Below are 19,887 nucleotides of genomic sequence, written 5' to 3'. Positions count from 1 at the left end.
AGCAAGTTCATAAAAAAAGTCATCATGCCATTTTTACATTTCTTATTGCGCAAACGCGCTTATAATAACTTATCACTAACAATAGCAAGCGGGCATATGGCAATGTTTTATTTGCTAATGAATTGTACAATATGGGCATGGTAAAATGTCTCTCTATTTTCCAGCTGGATACCAGGAGAATCGGCACAGACTTCATTGTCGTGTTCACAGCTGTGTATGAATACAAACACATCTGAACCCGGCGCGGATGCATAAAGATCCTGCATAATGCGCTGAACTGCATGTGAGTGGGTTAGAGGGTGAGAGCGGGAGAGAGTGTGAGAGGGGGTGAGGGGTCGAGGAGGTGAGAGGAGTGAGGGGTTGAGAGAGGGTGAGAGGAGGTGAGAGGAGTGAGGTGTTGAGAGAGGGTGAGAGGGTGAGAGGGAGTGAGGGTGAAAGGAGGTGAGAGGAGTGAGGGGTTGAGAGAGGGTGAGAGGGGGTGAGGGGTCGAGGAGGTGAGAGGAGTGAGGGGTTGGGAGAGGGTGAGAGGAGGTGAGAGGAGTGAGGTGTTGAGAGAGGGTGAGAGGGTGAGAGGAGGTGAGGGTGAAAGGAGGTGAGAGGGTGAGAGGTTGAGAGGGGGTGAGGGGTCGAGGAGGTGAGAGGAGTGAGGGGTTGAGAGAGGGTGAGAGGAGCTGAGAGTGAAAGGAGGTGAGAGGAGTGAGGGGTTGAGAGAGGGTGAGAGGAGGTGAGAGGAGTGAGGGGTTGAGAGAGGGTGAGAGGAGGTGAGAGGAGGTGAGAGGAGTGAGGGGTTGAGAGAGGGTGAGAGGAGGTGAGGTTGAGAGGAGGTGAGAGGGTGAGAAGGGGTGAGGGAGAGAGGAGGTGAGAGGAGTGAGGGGTTGAGAGAGGCTGAGAGGGTGAGAGGAGGTGAGAGGAGTGAGGGGTTGAGAGAGGGTGAGAGGGGGTGAAAGGAGTGAGGCGTTGAGATAGGTTGAGAGGGTGAGAGGGGGTGAGAGGAGTGAGGGGTTGAGAGAGGGTGAGAGGAGGTGAGAGGAGTGAGAGGAGGTGAGAGGAGTGAGGGGTTGAGAGAGGGTGAGAGGAGGTGAGAGGAGTGAGAGGAGTGAGAGGGGGTGAGAGGAGTGAGGGGTTGAGAGAAGGTGAGAGGAGGTGAGAGGAGTGAGAGGAGGTGAGAGGAGTGAGGGGTTGAGAGAGGGTGAGAGGAGGTGAGAGGAGTGAGAGGGGGTGAGAGGAGTGAGGGGTTGAGAGAGGGTGAGAGGAGGTGAGAGGAGTGAGAGGAGGTGAGAGGAGTGAGGGGTTGAGAGAGGCTGAGAGGGTGAGAGGAGGTGAGGGGTGGGGTAAGCACAGGGGTGAGTGGGCGACGGGGAGGGCGGGTCAGGGGGCGAGAGGGTGAGGGGGTGAGAGGGTGAGACGGGTGAGAGGGTGAACAAGGGTGAGCGGCTTATGTGTTGAGGGGGTGTGAGAGGGTTAGGGATGAGAGTGTAGGCGACGGTGAGTGGTTGAGGGGATCCGCGGGTGAGGGGGTGAGGGGGTGAGAGGGTGAGGGGGTGAGAGGGTGACAGGGTGTCAGATGGACCTCACCTGCATCTTGCGCAGCTGCGAGAGCTGCTTCCGCAGGTCGGTGGCGTTGTGCTGCAGGTCCTGTAGGTGGAGCTGCATCTGCACGCGGCTGCCGTTGCTGAAGGGGGGCGGCGGCATCAGAGCCAGGGGGCCCGACGGTGTGTGAGCTGCCAATCAGAGAGCAGAGGGCCCAGATCAGTGGATGAGTCAGAGGTGGGGCGGGGTAGGGGGGGGGGGGGGGGGGGGGGGGGGGGGGTTGTAGTGGCAGGGGTCCTGTATTGAGAGCAGGGCGGTGTTGAGGCCGGGTTTACTTAGGCTCACACAGAGCAGGGTGTAAGTAGGATTAGACTTACACACACGCACACACACACATAGAGAGATCTGCAGTCACGCAGACACGCGCACACACACATAGAGAGATCTGCAGTCACGCAGACACGCGCACACACATAGAAAGATCTGCTCTCGGAAAGACCAGTGCGCACACAAAAGTTCTGCTGTCATGCATACACATACACATTCACAGACACAAACACATATAAAAAAAAGTGTACACACTCTAACATACACACATACACATACACAATTCAACACATCACACTTTGACACACATACACATATAAACAGACATACTAGATTCGATTTACATACACCCACACAAACACGCACACACACACACACACACTTACACAAGCACCCACACACACACACACACACACACACACACACACACACACACACACACACACACACACACACACACACACACACACACACACACACACACACACACAAACCCTTACACAAGCACACACACAGATACACAGACACACACAGACCGACACTGAGGGATAGATGCATACACACACCCATTATCAACACACACTTGGAAGGAAACGACACAGAGATAGAGAGGGTCATGTTCATGAACCTTGTAGAGCTCCATGTAGCACTGTATGCTAATGCTATTAGAGATCCTCCGCAGAGAATAGCAATAGTGCTGTGTGACATGACACAAGGGACAGGAAGGGATAACAGTGCTTCTGCTTGACCTCTGGGCATTGAGATTATTACTATCATAATCCAACACTAATAATACCAGTCCCCAAATGCACACACACAATAATACGCACACACATACAACCACAAGAGCGCCCGCGATAACACACACACACTCACACACACACACACACACACACACACACACACACACACACACACACACACACACACACACACACACACACACACACACACACACACACACACACACACACACACACACACACACACACCCCTTGGTATTCTCAGTGTCTATTCACAGAGCATCCTTAGAATTTCACAAACGCATAACCAAGCAGAAATTCAAACAACGGGAGGTAGGTGTGTGTGAGGTAGGTGTGTTGAGGGGGGCAAAACCAGAGACAGGACAAATATAAGGGACCTGTTTTGAGGGGGGAGGGGGGGATGTGGGCCACACAGGAAGGAGGATAGAGCCCCAGCAGCACACATACATCCCGATGGAGAGAGAGAGGAGAAATGACAGGAGTAGCAGCAGGAGAAGTGGTGAAAATGGCGGAAGAGAGAAACTACCTTTCCGCTTCAGTCGTCCAGCTGAAACATAGAGAGAGGCATGGGATCATGTTAATCAATGAGCGAGAGAGAGAGAGAGAGAGAGAGAGAGAGAGAGAGAGAGAGAGAGAGAGAGAGAGAGAGAGAGAGAGCGAGAGAGAATGTGAGTGCACGCAAGAGAGAATGTATGAAATACAGGGGAGTAACAGAGAGACGAGAGGCGAGGGATGAGTAGAAGAGTAAAAAATAAATTCTCTATAAGTTTGCGATTGCTGCATATGAGTGTTTGAACATTTTTATAGACTCTGCAAAATGACTCTCAGGGCACTCAATGTTTTGACATTTACTCAATTCTACTTTTATAGGCTGGTTCCCCCCCCAAAAAATGGGTAGTGATTGCCCCTTGCTCTGGCCCTGTACAAAGTCGAGCCAAAAAAAACAAGCCAAGGTGGACAGTAAAGGGAAGAGACTGGCTGGCAAAGACAAACTGAGGAAAAAGGAAGTAAAGATAGTGAAGATAAAAAATGGAGAAGTCGATGTGGCGAGAGAAAGGATAAGATAAAGTTACTCAATACATATAAAAATTCAACCCTGCATTTCACTCATAATGTAAGAAGCTGGCCTGCTCATCAGTTCCTCAGTGCCTGAATCAATGTTTATCTCTACGAGCACTTTGCCCTGCCCTGAAAAAAGATTCGATAATATCTTATAAAACAGAGCCGACTCTGCTGTGCTGTGGTATGGTGGGTTTTTCAAACGAAAAGATACCAGAGAGCGAAAACAAAAGGGGTTGATAAAGTGAAAACGATGATAGGCGGAACTCATTGCAGGCCTGCTGTACTCACTTCCGGTTGCGGAGCCATCGCTGTTAGTCTCTGTCTTGTCGCTGGAAGAAAAAGGTAAGGGCCGTGAGAACTCGGCACCTTGGTCCGGAGGGCAGCCCGCCATCATGCAGAGACGCAGCAGGCCGCATCTGAGGATCAACGGCCAGAGGGCAAGGCAATTACAGTGCTAGCGCTAACGCTAATGGCTCGCTAAGATAGCGCATAAACATGCACAAGAGCCAAACTGTTCTGCTTTTCTTTTACGCTAGCGATCTGTCGCAACTGATCAGTAATTACAAGATATGGAGCACCCGGCGTGTTGAGTCATTAAAAGATATGGATTTACCAACAGATCAGCCATTAAAAGATATGGGCAGACGGATCAGAACTGTAATGATCTGTACCAGAATGGTCACATGGTTGATCTGTGTTTTAATGATCTGTAGCCACTGATCTGTGGTACAGTGATCCATTGAGAGCATTTCATCTCTACTTGAATGATCTGTACAAACTGACCTGTTGTGTAGAAGGCCTGTGCTTGAGTGATCTCTGCTTTAATGATGAATGCTATATGAAGCTTAACTCATCGATGTACTCTATAGATCTGCAATTACTAATCTGTTATTCCTTAATGTGTACCAACTGAGTAGAAGTTGAAAGATTTATAGCCCAATTATTAGTAAAAGTTCAGTAAACCAACTCATCAGTACTTTAACGATCTGTTCAAAATGATCAGTACTTCAATGATCTGTAGCAACTAATCTGTAAGTCATTGATACGTTCCAACTGATCAATCAATTAAAGTCAATACATAAAAATCAATACACACTGAGCTGTACTGAAGGGATCTTTACCTACTGATCGATATCATGACAGACAGTACATTTTGTATTTTACGCTTAGCCCTCTTCGCAAATGCTTCCGTCCCAAACGACCTACTTTATCTGATTCGGTACCATCTCATCTGCCGCATTGTAACAAACACAAAGCCGCTAATGGCCTCGGCAGAGCGGGAAATCTAATTGCCACCATTCCAGAGTCCTAATGTCGAATAGGACAAAAAGAGGATGGGGCGACGCCGGCCAATTCAAGGTATCTGATCCGCTCCTGCGCTTAATGTGCACGCGCTTCGCTACCCCTTCAGGATAATGTGCCGCTTCCTTTGGCCGCCGTGTCGCTGATTATGGCCCTGTGATGAAAGAATGGCCCCGTTGGGTCGATGGCGCCGCCTCTGTGTCTCCGCTGCCGCGCAGTGGGCTGGTGTGGGGTGGGAGGTGGGGTCGGTATAAACAGGGAGTGTAATGAAGAGTCTCTTACGTGCTGTCACTGTCTGGAGCCCGTGTCAGTACACTCTGCACCAGGCCGGTCAGGCTGGCTATCTGCTTCTCCATGGCCTCCATGCGCTCCAGGCGCTGATCCCTGAGACGAGAGCATGCCACGGTGGTATAGTGTGTGTTTATGCGGCGCATGTACCTGGATATAGTTGCCGGTTTATAAGGTGCAGCCTGATGATGGCTGCACTAACCTTAATAAACATACACACTATGTTTAGGTATATGTATGGTACGTGTACCTGTATATAAATATGCTGATTTATAATGTGCAGCCAAGGTGATTGCTGCACTTACCTTTATAAAATACACGATATTCAGGTATATTTATGGTACATGTACCGGTATAGAGTTGCCGGTTTATAAGGCGTAGCCTGATGATTGCTGCACTAGCCTTAATAAACAGAGTGAAGACAAAAATGGAACATATACTCTAATTGTACCGTACAGGCAGAACCTATGCAGTCATTTGCACGAGTCCAACATCATGCACTCAGGGTCGTGATATATATGGCATTCGACACTTTGAACAAAGCGTCTTACAGTACATTCTTGGCAGGAGTCTTTCTCTCCTAACCCCCTGCTGTGCTAAAAGGCCATGCGCTGCCGCCAGTGGAGCGACACAGGCGCACGACAGACTCACCTACTGTTAGAGTCCGAGTCCGGGCCAGACATGGAGTTCCCGAACCCGGGGGTGGACCGGCCGCCCTCGCCGGGCCCGGCCGTCAGACACAGGGGGTCGGACCCCGAGCCGGGCCGGGACTTGGGGCTCTCCACGAACACCGAGGAGGAGGCCGAGTCTTTGCGGAAGGCCTGCCTGACCGGGGAGGCCCGGCTGGGGGAGCTCGAGTACGAATCCCGGTCCCCCCGCAGCTGCATCTCGGGGATCTTCTGCGGGGAGGACGGGGGCATGCGGAAGCTCATGCCCAGCGTGGCGGAGGAATACCCGTCCGAGTACAGCGGCCCCCCGCCACCGCCGCCGCCGCTGCCGGGCTTGTAGAGGGAGTCCTCCAGGTCTCCCTGGAGCGCGGCGGCCGAGTAGGTGCTGAGGGAGCGCACCGAGCCGCGGCGGTACAGCCCGCTGGTCACGGGGAAGCTGAAGGGGTCCCCGATGGCGGCCAGCGACTGGGTGGAGGCGATGCTGAGGCGCCCCTCGTGCACCAGGCTGTAGGGGTCGGCGTAGAGGCCCTCGCTCTTCATCAGCATCATGTTCTTGCCCGACACCTCCTCGTCGGGCTTGACGTCGCGGCGCTCCAGGATGGCGCTGGGCGACGGCGTGAGGCCCGTGTTGGGCGGCTGGTGGTGGCCGTGCTGGGACTGGTGGTGGTGCTGCTGCTGCTGCTGCTGCTGCTGCTGCTGCTGCTGGTGGTGCTGCTGCTGCTGCTGCTGCGCGTGCGGGTGGGACCCCGGGCCGGCGAAGGAGGGCGGGCGCCCCCCGCTGTAGGAGAGGCGCGAGCGGGACGGGGAGTTTGGGGTGGAGGAGGAGGAGGAGGAGGGGAGGGTGTTGAGGCGGCGCGTGGGGGAGGAGTCCCGAGACGAGTACACCATCTCCCTCTGAGGGGAAGAGGAAGCAAGGGTTGCGCCGTTACCATGGTGACCTGACGAAATGGGAACACTCTGTATCTCGAATGTGTGTGAGTGTGTATGTAAGTGTGTGGGTGTGTCTGTATGCGTGTGTGTGTGTGTTTGAGTTGGTGTGCACATTTGTGCCCATGTGTGTGTGCGTGCGCTAGTGTGTATGTGTGTGTGTGTGTGTGTGTGTGTGTTTGTGTGTGCGCGTCTGTGCGTGTGCTAGTGCTTGTGTCTCAGGCTGACATGAGGATGGGATCTCTCCGATGGCACCAGGCTGTCACAGCCGGTAGCTGCCAATTTAAGAACACAAGATTCTCTCGCTAGACCAATTATTTGTTCAATAGCATTATGTACTTTTCAGAAAATACCCAACATTTATTTTCTCCTCACACTCCTGAGAGACCTGGGGAGTGCCTGACAATTTATTGGTAACTGTCTATTATCATTGGGCCATGTAAAGCTGGAGAGGACGATTCCTTCTACTGGCATCTCATACATTTTTGAGAATCCCTGATTCAACAACGCATTACTGCATGAACAAATCGGTTGGTCTCTTGTATATCGAGAGACGGGTGGGAGGAACATCCATTACAAAATGATCCCACTAAGCTGCCCACTTTTCATTCCTCTAGTTGAAGAGATAACGGTGGAGATAGCGGTGTTATCACAAGAGAGATCCTACCTGCCATAGTTCAATATGCAAAGGTATGCAGAATATTTGCCCATGGTATCCCATCGTGAGAGAGAGAGAGAGAGAGAGAGAGAGAGAGAGAGAGAGAGAGAGAGAGAGAGAGAGAGAGAGAGAGAGAGAGAGAGAGAGAGAGAGAGAGAGAGAGACAGACAGACAGACAGACAGAGAGACAGACAGACAGACAGACAGACAGACAGACAGACAGACAGACAGACAGACAGACAGCAAGTGACAGTGAGAGAGAGAGAGAGACAGCAGTACGACAGGAGCAGGGTTTAAGGGCACTTTGGTATTTGAAATTTACATATTCATAAATCCTAGCAATCACAACAAGGGTAAAGGGACAGCTGAGCCATTGTTGGAAAAAAACAATGATAAACAAATAAGTATTCAGCAAAGGGTATTTTTGCTTAAACGTAGTTCAACATTTGATTCATTATAACAACACAAACATTGTTTAATATCTTGATTCGATATCTCTGGCTGTTTTTATAGAAACCTGTTGCTTTATAGTACATTTTGCTTACCACTTGGCTCCCTTAACCTTGGGTAGATTTTTTCTCCAGAAAGCTTCCTTCTGAATTTGTTTTTTGCGTAGTTGTCCCTACTTGTTTATTCAACATGCGGTTCAACACAATATTACAGTTGTTCATTGAACATGGCACTGTGTGAAACCGTATATCCTGCTGAGTTTCTGTGTTGCGCTATTTCAGATGCATTCCCGGGGAACCGGCATACACACAAATATCTATAAAGTTGCGCAAAATAAAAGAAGCAACAGGATCCCTCCTGCATTATAAAGACCAGCAGGGGGCCGGCAGGCATAGGGGCGCATCAATCTCGAGACGGTTGAAGGGCTATATAGTGTGCATAGATAGACACTGTATTTCACTTCATACTCCATTGTTGAACACCAAGGCGGATGGGGTAACATTAACATTTCCAGAAGTCATACTCCTGTTCGCTTATTTATGTGCTTGTTTCAATTCAAAGCTCCATACACTATTTTTTTATATGCAACATATTCACTTCATCAGCATCCAAAAATCCAATAGAGTGTCTTGGCTTAACAGTTCAGATGTCACAATGTAAGTATTCTAACACAGATGACACAGACACGGAGACAGAAAACAAAGATTAAAACCAAAAGTGGCACTCCTTTTTTGCACGGTTAATGGCGCACACGTTTTCAGGGTTCTGTAAACGGTACAGATGCTAAGTAACCGGGGTGTCTGTTATGAACAATTTACGTCAGGCTTTCTGCGTCTGCATTGAGGTAGAAATATCTACGGATGATGCTGAGACGCATTCCGTCTCCTGTTGCCACAGCAACAGATGGTCTACTGGAAGAAAAGGCACGAAACTTTGCAGGTGGCATACCACTGCCTAGCATCACCCACTCAGTCGGCGCCCTGTCTCGAGCCGTATCACCCACTAATCATTTATACACGGAGAACGCCATGCATTTCAACACACGAGGCAGGCTGAACCCGAAGAGACGTTTATGAGGGGAAAGAAAGTTCAGTCCAGTGAGGATTCTTTGTTAGCCACCGCACGATCCGCCCCCCCGTTCTCACCCTCTGATCCAAGGCTCCCCCCTAATACCCACCCCCTCCCAGCCACACCCCATGCCCGTCTTCCCACTCAGATCCTTCTCACCAATCCTCACTACTACTTGACCCCCCCCCCCCCCCCCCCCCCCAAATCACAACCCCACCCTTCGAACCCTACCCTCCGATCCGCAACCCCACTTCTCTCCCCTCCATCCACCACTGCCTCCATCCCAACACCATCCACCACCCCCCTCCCCCCCCCCCCCCCTCCCCCCCTCCCCCTCTCTCCCCCCCCCCTTCCCCTCCCCCCGGGGCCGGGCTCCTCACCCTCAGGTCCCCGTTGGCCAGGTGGGCGGCGGCCGGGTAGGAGGCGTAGATGGGCTCCTTGCGGTAGATCTTGATGACGCTGCGGTCCTGGATGTCCCGGATGTCCTCCAGCTCGTAGAAGACGTTGCGGGCCTCGTCCTTGATGAGGATGGCCGTGTTGGGGGACTTGAGCATGCCGGCGGTGAGCTTCTGGGGGAACATGTGCACGATGAGCGCGTGCAGCGTGTCCAGGCTGCTCAGCTCGTGGGTGATGTGCACGCGGCGGGTCTCGTCGCCGTACTGCAGGAAGAGCACGCCTGGAGTGTGTGAGGGGGGGGGGGGGGGGGGGGTGGGAGCAGGGTTAGGGGCGGGGTTAGTTTAATGCACGGTTAAAGGTGACCGATTATACCACCAGGTGTGAGTGTGATCAGCCATGACAAGCCGTTTCAAAATCTGCTTCTTCTGACATCACAAGTGGGCGTGTCCACCTAGGTGTATGACGGATAGAAGAGCAACAATTGCTACGGGCGCCCGCCACTGAAGGCTGGTAGACTGATCTATCCAGCATACATCTAGATTTCAAAACGGCTTGCAACGGCTAATCACACTCACACCAGGTGGTGTAATATGTACAACAAAGAAAAATATTGAATTTTTTCTTTCTTTCTTTCTATCTTTCTATCTGTTTTTTTCTATCTATGTTTTTTTTACGAAGAAAAAACCAAAGTAAACAGGAGAGCCTTTTGAAATGAAAAATCTATTTTGCAGAAGTGCCCTGGCCATGATAAAACGCCTAATTTTTGAGAGAAAACCAAAAGCAAAATGAGGGGCCCACACACACACACACAGACATACACAAATAACACAGACACTATCACGCACACACACACACACACAACCAGGGACGAGAGATGTGGAGGGAGTTAAAAAAATTAGAATCAGACAGCGATAGTGAGAGGGAGAGACATAGGAATTGACACATAGAGAGAGTGAAAGAGAAATAAAGAGAGAAAAAGAGAGAACGAGAGAGAGAGAAAGAGAGAGGGATTGAGAGATTGATTAAGTCTCACAAGTAGGCTACGGCAGATAAATAGAGAATAAATTAAGTTAAAAAAAACAAAAAAATGACTTAGAGGCAAAGTGGTTTCAATAGAGCCAGGGCAAATGGAGTGGGCAATGGAGGTGGAGAAGCAAGAAGAGATGAATAGAGACAGATTGGAGAGAGATTGGCATTTCCACTGTTCTAGCTGTTCAGCTCACTGCTCAAAAGGGCTCTTCATCACTCAATGTCACATCAGCTGCATGTTGTTTGCTTTATATCTTCTTTATACTGCTTTACAGCTCCTTAGTAACTTAGCAGCTATTCACTGTGGCAATTTCGTAATTTACCAGAATAAGTATTACTTTTTTTTTGATGTTTGCTGATATCTTCCTCAAAGACCAAGTCAACAGGTATACTTTGTACATCGGGGTTCAAACCAGGAAACGTTTGGATGAGAGAAAACAAGTCAAAACTACTTTACACTTACAAAGTTTACACTTTACAGTATATCCTGCCCCACCAACCCCATCTCCATACCCCCTTAAACTTCTTCCATAATTGCTTTTTATACTCTAATAACTGCTCAGGATGTGGACCAAACCCAGCGAACTGCACTGCACTTATAGTTGCTTTCTGGCTCTTACCATGGGCTCATCTCTGCCATTGGTTACAGAGAGACTGAAGCACGTGAAAGAAAATCCTAGACCATATTTTTCTTATTTTTTCGGAGAATAACCGGCACTCTCCTGCATCATTATTTTTTATGTTGTTTTGGCTGCCACAAGAGCCATAATTATGTCTGTATTTTTACTTCAACATTCAAAGAAATCTTTTTCTTGAATAAAAAAAGTGAAAGGTTTCAAGATATTTCAAGTCAGCAAGAGGTAGGGATGTCAAGGGGCCTCACTTGCCAATTGAGCATATTAGGAACCCATTCTCTTCCGTTTGGCTATTTGATAGTTGGTTTGACACCTGCTCATGGTGTTTTCATAGAAACAAACAACAGGGATAATTCACTACCAATCTTCTTGGCAGGCCAAGCCAGTCGGTCAGCGCTTGAGCGTTACAGTAGAAATTGTAGGTGACAAGGGAAAGAATAAGTAAATAAATAGATAGATAGAGAAATATAGATTTACTCCATGAAACTTGGGGGTCGGCTTTAACCAAAGTGTCTTACAACACCATGAGTGCATGCATTTCATGTTGGCGTAACCCCCTACCTTAATCACCTGCATTTTAAAAGGTAATAGATAAAGAGTTAAAAGGGAAATATCACAGTATATACTGTATATATATATCTATACACTGTATCAGTTGTAAAAACAGTGAAAAGGTAAATATCCTAGTAAATCTTACTCTATATACGGTACAAGCTGTCCCAGACCTAGCAAGTGGAGCTTGCTCTTATTCACGTCTGAAGATGTTTTGAACAAACAGTGAAAAGGTCAATATCCTAGTAAATATCTCTATATACGGTATAAGCTGACCCAGACCTGACGAGCAGAGCTTGCCCTTATTCTCCTGCGTCTCAAGATGTTTGGGAAGAATAGCAGAAGGGTCAATATCACAGTATATAAGCCGCCACAGACCTGGTGAGCGGAGCTTGCTCTGGCTGGCGGAGCGAGACAGGGGCAGGCTCTGGCGGAATCGGTTCATGCGGTTGAAGCCCATGGGCATGTCCGCCTCAGACATGGTCTCGAGGGACTCGGCCGAGGCGAAGGAGAGCTTGGCGGCCTGGTCGGCCAACCCAGACTGGGTGGACTGGGAATGCCGCGGGCTGCGACTCTGTGGGAGGGAACACAACACACACCACGCAAACACACATTACATGAAGGCGGTTGGTACTGGTTTTTTTTGCGGTTTTCTCCGGCAGTCCTGCTAGGATGCATAAGAACTTCTAGCGGGGGGGATGGCAAAGAGCCTGGGCCGTAAAGGGGTGATGTCCCACCTAGTTTCGTGTTTCGTTATGCAGATGTTCAATCACAGAAAACATGTTCGCTCAAGCGGATGAAGCTTTCAGAAGGGGGTTTTCTCCAGTGGCAGGTGTACACGTTGTTGAAACGTTAACACACTATTTAACAGTTTGCCGGCCGAGTTTGTGTTTGCCATTACAAAGATCCCCGCCTCTAGCAACATGATTGGTCGAGACAAATACGATGCGGAAGAAAGTGTAATGCCCCATTCACCCAGATTGAAGCTGGAACGCTATCAGACCTTAGATATGAATCTAAAGACAGATTTGTGAGACTAGCACTGCAGTGACGCCGAGAGGCTGAGAAATGAGATGAGGGGTCGATGACGGACGGAAACTGAGGCACACAGAGAGACAACTGTGAAGACATGTGAACAATACCAACACCATAAAAACTACAGCGACCTTCTACATTATCGAGAGCATACGAACAACACCATTGCTTAAGGATCAACTGGTGATGCAAAAAGGGAAAACTTTATTGCATCCCCAAGCCATACAATGCCTCTGAACATTGCTCTTCCGCATGCATTAGCCGACATGGGAACAGAATAAAAAAAAAAGAGTATGCCTGAGTTTGAATTTTATCTGAGCATATCTTGAGGGGGTTGGAATGGATGCATTAACTTAACTCCCACCTGCGCTGATGCAGACTCTCCTCCTCTCCCTCTTGGGCTGAGTCATTTTAAAAAGGTGGAGCGATACGGAGGAGGAAGCTCCTGCTAATCCCAGACGGAGGGCTTATCCTGCTGGCCAGGGCCCAGGCTTCTGCTCTCCTCTCCTGGGTGACGGCTGCAGCAGCTGGGCCTGTCCTTACTCAACTGTTGCTTCTCTCCTCATCTAAACAGCTTCATTTATATCTCTACATCTCGCTCCTTCTGCTCAAACTTTCTTTTACTCTCTTCGCCTCCCCTTTCCCTTCGATCTTTTTGTCCCTCTCTTTCTCTTACTCTGTCCGTTTCTCTCCATCCCTCTCTTTTGATCTTGTCTCCTTCACTCTGTCGTCGTCTCTCACTCCTTTTCCCTTGTGATTCTCTCTTCTTCTTTCTGTCTTTCTCTTCCTTTCCATAGTTCTTGTCTCTCTCTCTCTCTCTCTCTCTCTCTCTCTCTCTCTCTCTCTCTCTCTCTCTCTCTCACTCTCTCTGTCTCTCTCTGTCTCTCTCTCACTTTCGCTAACTCTCTCCCTCTCTCTCTCTCTCTCTCTCTCTCTCTCTCTCACTCTCTCCCTCTCTCTCTCTCTCTCTCTCTCTCTCTCTCTCTCTCTCTCTCTCTCTCTCTCTCTCTCTCTCTCCCCACCCACCACCGGAGCGAATGAATTTGGTTTAATGAGATCCCAGAATGCCGTCTGCCTTCTGTTTGCACGTTGGAGGCAGAAGCATCCGGCGCCAGCGTTAATTAACCATGCCCGCCCTCTTCCTGGTTAAGTCCCAGACTCCTCCTCAAATCAAAACCAAACACAACTTTTTTCCCGCCCCTGGCTCCAAACAGCGTTGTTTTTTTTTATCATCTCCTTCCCTCTTGTTCCGCCTTGTTGGGATTGGATTTAGTTTCCAATGAGGGTTTAATGAATCTGACAGCAAGGTAAATATTAGATTCCCCTCTCGGTGACAGACACCATAGACTTCAGGCTCGGCTGTGCACCTTTGGTTCGTTTGAGGAGAAAGCGCAGGGAGAGAGTAAAAAAAAAGAAAGATGCAAGGCACTCTTATTCTGGTAAAGAGTGTGCTCTTTCAAGTGTCTCTATGGTCTTTATAGTTCCTTGACAATTAATAATTGACTCAGAAACACTTACACGTTGGGCCTTCACAGAGATAAACAAGCAAGCATAAACAACAAACACATATCCCTTCCCCACCTCCCACCCTCCTCTCCCCACAAACAAACACACACACACACACACACACACACGCACGCACGCACGCACGCACGCACGCACGCACGCACGCACACGCACACACACGCACACGCACACGCACACACACACACACAGGGGATGAGGGTGTATTAGCAAGCACTGACAAAATCTGCCTCAGCTGTCCTTTCTAATGGGGTCATTTATCCACACGAAGACCACTACCAACCACCCACCCCCAGCAAGAGGGAGCAGCCTCCTCACAGTACCCTACCACTAGGCTTACAGCAAGAAACCACAGAAGAAGAACCGCGAATGGTTCCAGCACTGAACAGAACACTCAAGCAAACCTTATGCAACAGACGTTACATTTAATGGGAATAAAGAAAGACTGGTATAAGATTGGAAGCAGTAGATAAACCTCAGAGAACATTTACAGGGCAGGGGGGAAATCAGTTTATTCTGCAAGGATGATTCTAATATGGCTGGACCGTTTTTAGAACAAGTGGAATATTATACTGAGAACATTTTGTTCTGGTGTTATATGTTGCCTTAACATGTTTCAAATTTGTTTTTCCTGAATGACTATTTTATGAATGGGAGAAGTTCAGGGCTGACTAAATATAGCAAAAAATGTTTTCTCCATTTTCCATTGTCCTCTTTGAAGAATTCTTCACTGAAACAGTTAATGTGTTTGAGACCGAATGTTAGCAACCTTTACCTAGACACCACAAATAAAGAAACACATTGATGATCAGTTTTTCAATGGCCAAGCTAAGTCAAGGTTTAACAAACGTCAATAGATTGCTAATAACTTCTCTGCGGTAAGCGTCAACCCATTTCAGAGTTACACGACATCGATGCGAGACGTTTCATCGTTATCAATCCGTTATGGGGCAGAAATGCAAATCATGCCAACCGCAGCGGCATTTAAACAAGACAAATCTATTCTACATCATCCATTACATTCTCTTCGCCTCTATAACGCATCGTCTCAGCGTCCCCTCCCCTCCTGCCATCATTCATCTAACCGTTCAATACACGCCTTCCGATCCCTGCGAAGCACCAGCAGAAGGTCCCCAGAACACGATGATAACAACAGGGACTTAACAAGCAGAAACCAGGGATGAATCAAGAGCAAAAAAAAAAAGGGCACTGCAGCAACCCTGGCACACCGGAGGCCAATCCACTAGCCCGCCTTGGATACAACCGCCTGCTACGTCCTGCTCTCCTTTTTTGGATCTTTCGTTGTGCCGGACTTGCATACCGTCACACAGAGACACATTTTGAAACAACAGAAAAACGAAGTAAGAGATGCAGACTGAGGTCAATGCAGTAAGGAGGTCAGGTTTTTAAGTGTGGCGTTGTCGACCTCTATTTGTTTACGTAGGAAAAGAATGAATAATAATCGACACCGGGTCAAATTATTAGTTGTGTTCGACCCTGATAACTCTTCAATGTGTTTTAGTACAAGAGATTGCAAGTTAGGAAGCAGATGCAAATCCAAAGTATTATAACACCATGTTTACACTTTACAGTATTCATTGTTCTTCCCTTTTCCTAGACGGAACATCACCTGATGTACTGATCTATAAATAAAAATCCAATATGACGCATTTGTCACCAAGTTGACATGTGGGCGGCTGAGGGTCGTCCATAGAGGGAGAGATAGCGAGGGGGCAGTGTCCAAAATGAACCTTTAGAATTGTGTCTGATTACCCTCCAGTGTTCAAAAGCTCCATAGACACAGCATATACGTTGGCCTTCCGGTTGTACGTCAAAGTTGCTGCGATATCGGAGAGGTCATCAAGCTTTTGATCCAGAAGGAACCCAGCCTCCCTGTTCACTTGTATTTGTTCAAAGGCCAGTCTTGGGCTCTCCAATATTGCAAGCGATGTTGACGTACGAGCTAAAGGCAAATGCGTGGTCTATATTTATATTATATATATATGTTTAGGGATTTTTCCACTCTTGCAGGTAAAAAGACACAATTCTAAACATAGACCATGACCAATTCCTGTCCCCCTCCCTGTGATCTAAGCATCCCACACGTCCGCTTGGTGACAAATGCGTCATGGGAGATCTATATTTATAGGTTAGTAAATCAGGTGATATCCATGGTTTATTCATAGTAAATCATATGATTTATCTTTTATACACAAGAAGATGGCCGTAATCACCCGTCTTCTACTTTAAAACAGGGTAGTCACTGGCCCCAGGTGAGAAGGCCAGGGAAGACGGTGACAGACAATGGAAAACAGGCCGCACAGACAAATGTTATTTTGATTTGAACGTTTTAAGTTTAGCTTTAATAAACTGTGCGCATTTGACTGCTTGGATGGGAGGTGGGATTATACAGTAGGATTTATTTAGATTTTTTAACCAGAGGAATATAAGCCAGACAGGACAAAGTCTGCTGGTTTTGATGAGGTCATTCGACATAGTGGAGCGAGACGCTATTCATTAGCATGAGAAAATGTCCACGTAGTTCAGGTGTGAGTGTGTGGAGAATGAGGAATATATTTCCCGAGGGGGATTTGCTCCTGAGAGATAAGAGGGAGGTATCACACCTATTTCATATTATTTTTTCTTCCTCAGCTTTGCCCTTTAAGGTTTTTCTCTCTAATACATTTTGGCTACTTTCCAAAATGAAAAAGAAAGACAATGTTTCTCCTGATCATGGTATTACCCTTATTTTCAATTCTTCTCTTTGGAAACGTTTCAGGTTTTCCTCATTCTTACCAAAATTGTTATCCTCCGATCAAATTTACATTTATTTAGTTAAGAGTGTCCTAAGAAAACCAATTAAGTGGTTGTTCCCCCAGAACCTGAGTTTTCTGCCTCTGTCTCAAGGTGTGTGTGTGTGTTCGTGTGTATTTGTGTATGTGTGTGTCAGTGTGTGTGTGTTTGTGTGTATCTGTGTGTTTTTCTGTATGTGTTTGCGTGCGTTTGTGTATGTATATGTTTGAATTTTTGTTTGTGTGCGTATCTGTGTATGTATGAGTGTTTGTGTGTGTTTGTGTGCTTGTGTATGTATGCATGTGGGTATTTGTGTGTGTATGCATATTTGTGTGTGTATCCGTGCGTGTTTGTGTGAGTCTTTGTGCTTGTGTGTTTGTGCAGCGTATGTGTGTGTATGTGTGGCAGATGATGCTCTTCTTTTGTTGTCGGCTGCCTCTGTTCATGTCTCCAGTATCCGGGGAATAATCCAAGCCTAGAGATTGTTGGGCAAAGCGGACGGGTCACACACAAGCACCCCAGAAAATCGCGATGATGGCACAAATCAATCCATCTCTCACTCGCTTTTGTCCCTTTTCGCTCGTTCCTTTCGGTTATTATTTCTCAACACTTCGACTGTGGAACTGTGCTTCCCCCACCCGACCCCTCCATACACTTTGCATGGCCATTCTCTTCATGAAAATGGAAGTCATCTAAGCATGGGCGGGGGGAGAGAAATGGTCTCAGCAGCGGATTGCTCGCTGGTAATCTGCCTGAAGGCGAGGGAGGGAAAATTGGAGCTCCTGGAGTGGAAGCGGGGAATGTGTGTGTGTGTGTGTGTGTGTGTGTGTGTGTGTGTGTGTGTGTGTGTGTGTGTGTGTGTGTGTGTGTGTGTGTGTGTGTGTGTGTGTGTGTGTGTGTGTTTTTGTGTATGTGAGTCTATGTATATCTGTGTTTGTATATGTATGTATGCGTGTGCATATGTGTGGTTGTGAGGGTGTGTCTGTGTGTGTGTATATATGTGTGTGTGTGTATATGTGAGTCTATGTGTGTGTGTGTGTGTGTGTGTATGTGTGTGTACGTTTATGTGTATATGTGAGGGTGGGTATGTGTATGCGTTTACTGTATAAGTGTGTTTGTGTTTGTGTATGTGTGTGTGTGTGTGTGTGTGTGTGTGTGTGTGTGTGCGTGTGTGTGTGTGTGTGTGTGTGTGTAAACTGTGTATATATGTGAGTCTATATATATGTGTATATGTGAGTGTGTTTATGTGTGTGTGCGTGTACATGTGTGTGTGTGTGTCTGCGCAGGGCGGGGTTAGATGGGGGGTAGATCTACGCATAGTGTGTGCCTGCGAGCGGGTCGGCTGGTACAGGAACGATGATTTAGCGTCTGGTGCGTTGCGGTGTGCTGTTTAAAACGGAAGAGCGTGCTTTGGTCCACGGCGCCAGTTGTCTCGGAACGGGCCAGGGTTCAACAACGGGGGGTTTGTAGGGCCAACGCGACGCAGCTCCACATCACAGGGGCTCTGGCTGTCGCCCGTCCAGCCCCGCTTTAAAGGTTAAGTGATTTGCGGTTTTATAACCACGGTAATAAAATTGTTCTGGCCCAGCCCAATGGCTCATGACATCTCGCTATTGACATTCAGGGGGGATCCGACCCCAGTTGACACCATGAATATACAGACTGCCATCAGACCTGATGACGCCTTGAATATAGAGGCTGCTGCCAGGCCAGATGACATCATGAATATACAGGCTTCCATCAGACCAGATGACATCATGAATATACAGGCTTCCATCCGACCATATGATAGCAATGAATAAACAGGCTGCTGCCACACCAGATGACAGCTTGAATATACAGGCTGCAATCAGATAAAATTATGAATAAAACAGGCTGCCACCATGTTACAGCATGAATATACAGGCTCTCACATGACCATATTACAGTATGAATACACAGGCTGTCAGCAGATGACAGCATGAATATACAGACAGCCACCAGTTCAGATGAGACCATGAATATACAGTCTACCGCCATCGGAAAGCATGAATATACAGGCTACCAACAGACCCAATGACACAATGAAGGCAGCAGAAAGACTACACCGAGGATTAGGTTACAAGCGTTTTCTCTTACACATCAATACTTTCCGGAAAAAAACGTCTTTGTATTTCGATTCTACAGCTCCGGAGCCCCGGGGCCAACATCTGTGACGTATTGCCCGTCAGTAGTGCAGGGAGTACGGGTTGAAGGGCGTGCAGGTTGCATGGCGTACATGGCAGAGAAAAGGCTTTTGAAATAGCAGCTAGGCTAACCCGCATGAAAAAAATCCCCAAGCCAGTGCGCTTTATGGTGCATTGTGGGTTCACATATTTAGGAATCCATCTGCGGTTTACAACCCACTGTAGGGACAGAAATATATAACCCCCCCCTGTCAGGATTTGTCTGCCCATGCGGGGCCACTCGGTCGATATACGCGAAAGCAGACGTGAAACAATACATATTGTTCTGAAATGCCAAGCCATTACTCCGGGCCGCATGACTTCTGAGAATGTCTTCGTAACGTCTCAGCGGGTGGGTAGAGAAAGAAGGGGTGGGGGGGGGGGGGGGGGCCTCCGGAACACACGCCCATTACCACGGAACAAACCGAGGTCGTATGAATCAGGAGAACGATGTTCCCCGAGATGAAATTGAGCTTGAGCAGTTTAAAGTCCCCTCCTTGGTTCGAACCTCCTTGAACCTCCTCCCAGCCCAGCAGCCCCATCATCCCACCACAGCCCATCCTTCTGTGAGGCACACACAAACACACACACACTCACGCACACATATGCACACACTGTTCTTGGCACTGCAGCCAAAAGCACAGCAAGGGGCCGCGTCACCTGAAGACCCTTGCA

At 48.2% G+C, this 19,887-nt stretch overlaps 1 protein-coding gene across 4 annotated transcripts in view; it reads right to left on the bottom strand.

Moving 5' to 3' along the window:
• Window positions 1-19,887, bottom strand: part of srcin1a (SRC kinase signaling inhibitor 1a) — a 51,624-nt gene that overhangs the window by 24,165 nt on the left and 7,572 nt on the right. Inside the window, exons 3-9 of one of the 4 annotated variants that reach the window (XM_030345651.1) lie at window positions 12,035-12,230; window positions 9,425-9,720; window positions 5,925-6,835; window positions 5,268-5,369; window positions 3,972-4,012; window positions 3,148-3,168; window positions 1,576-1,721 (exon numbers count right to left, since the gene is read on the bottom strand). In XM_030345651.1, the coding sequence (XP_030201511.1) occupies window positions 1,576-1,721; window positions 3,148-3,168; window positions 3,972-4,012; window positions 5,268-5,369; window positions 5,925-6,835; window positions 9,425-9,720; window positions 12,035-12,230 (1,713 nt within the window). Of the gene's footprint in view, window positions 1-1,575; window positions 1,722-3,147; window positions 3,169-3,971; window positions 4,100-5,267; window positions 5,370-5,924; window positions 6,836-9,424; window positions 9,721-12,034; window positions 12,231-19,887 lie in introns of all 4 variants that reach the window. The other 3 variants (XM_030345668.1, XM_030345641.1, XM_030345661.1) reach the window with 3 other exon arrangements.

The sequence above is a fragment of the Gadus morhua genome, chromosome 2 (genome assembly GCF_902167405.1).
Source record: "Gadus morhua chromosome 2, gadMor3.0, whole genome shotgun sequence".
NCBI lineage: Eukaryota > Metazoa > Chordata > Actinopteri > Gadiformes > Gadidae > Gadus > Gadus morhua.
This window is presented reverse-complemented; position numbering and strand designations above follow the sequence as displayed.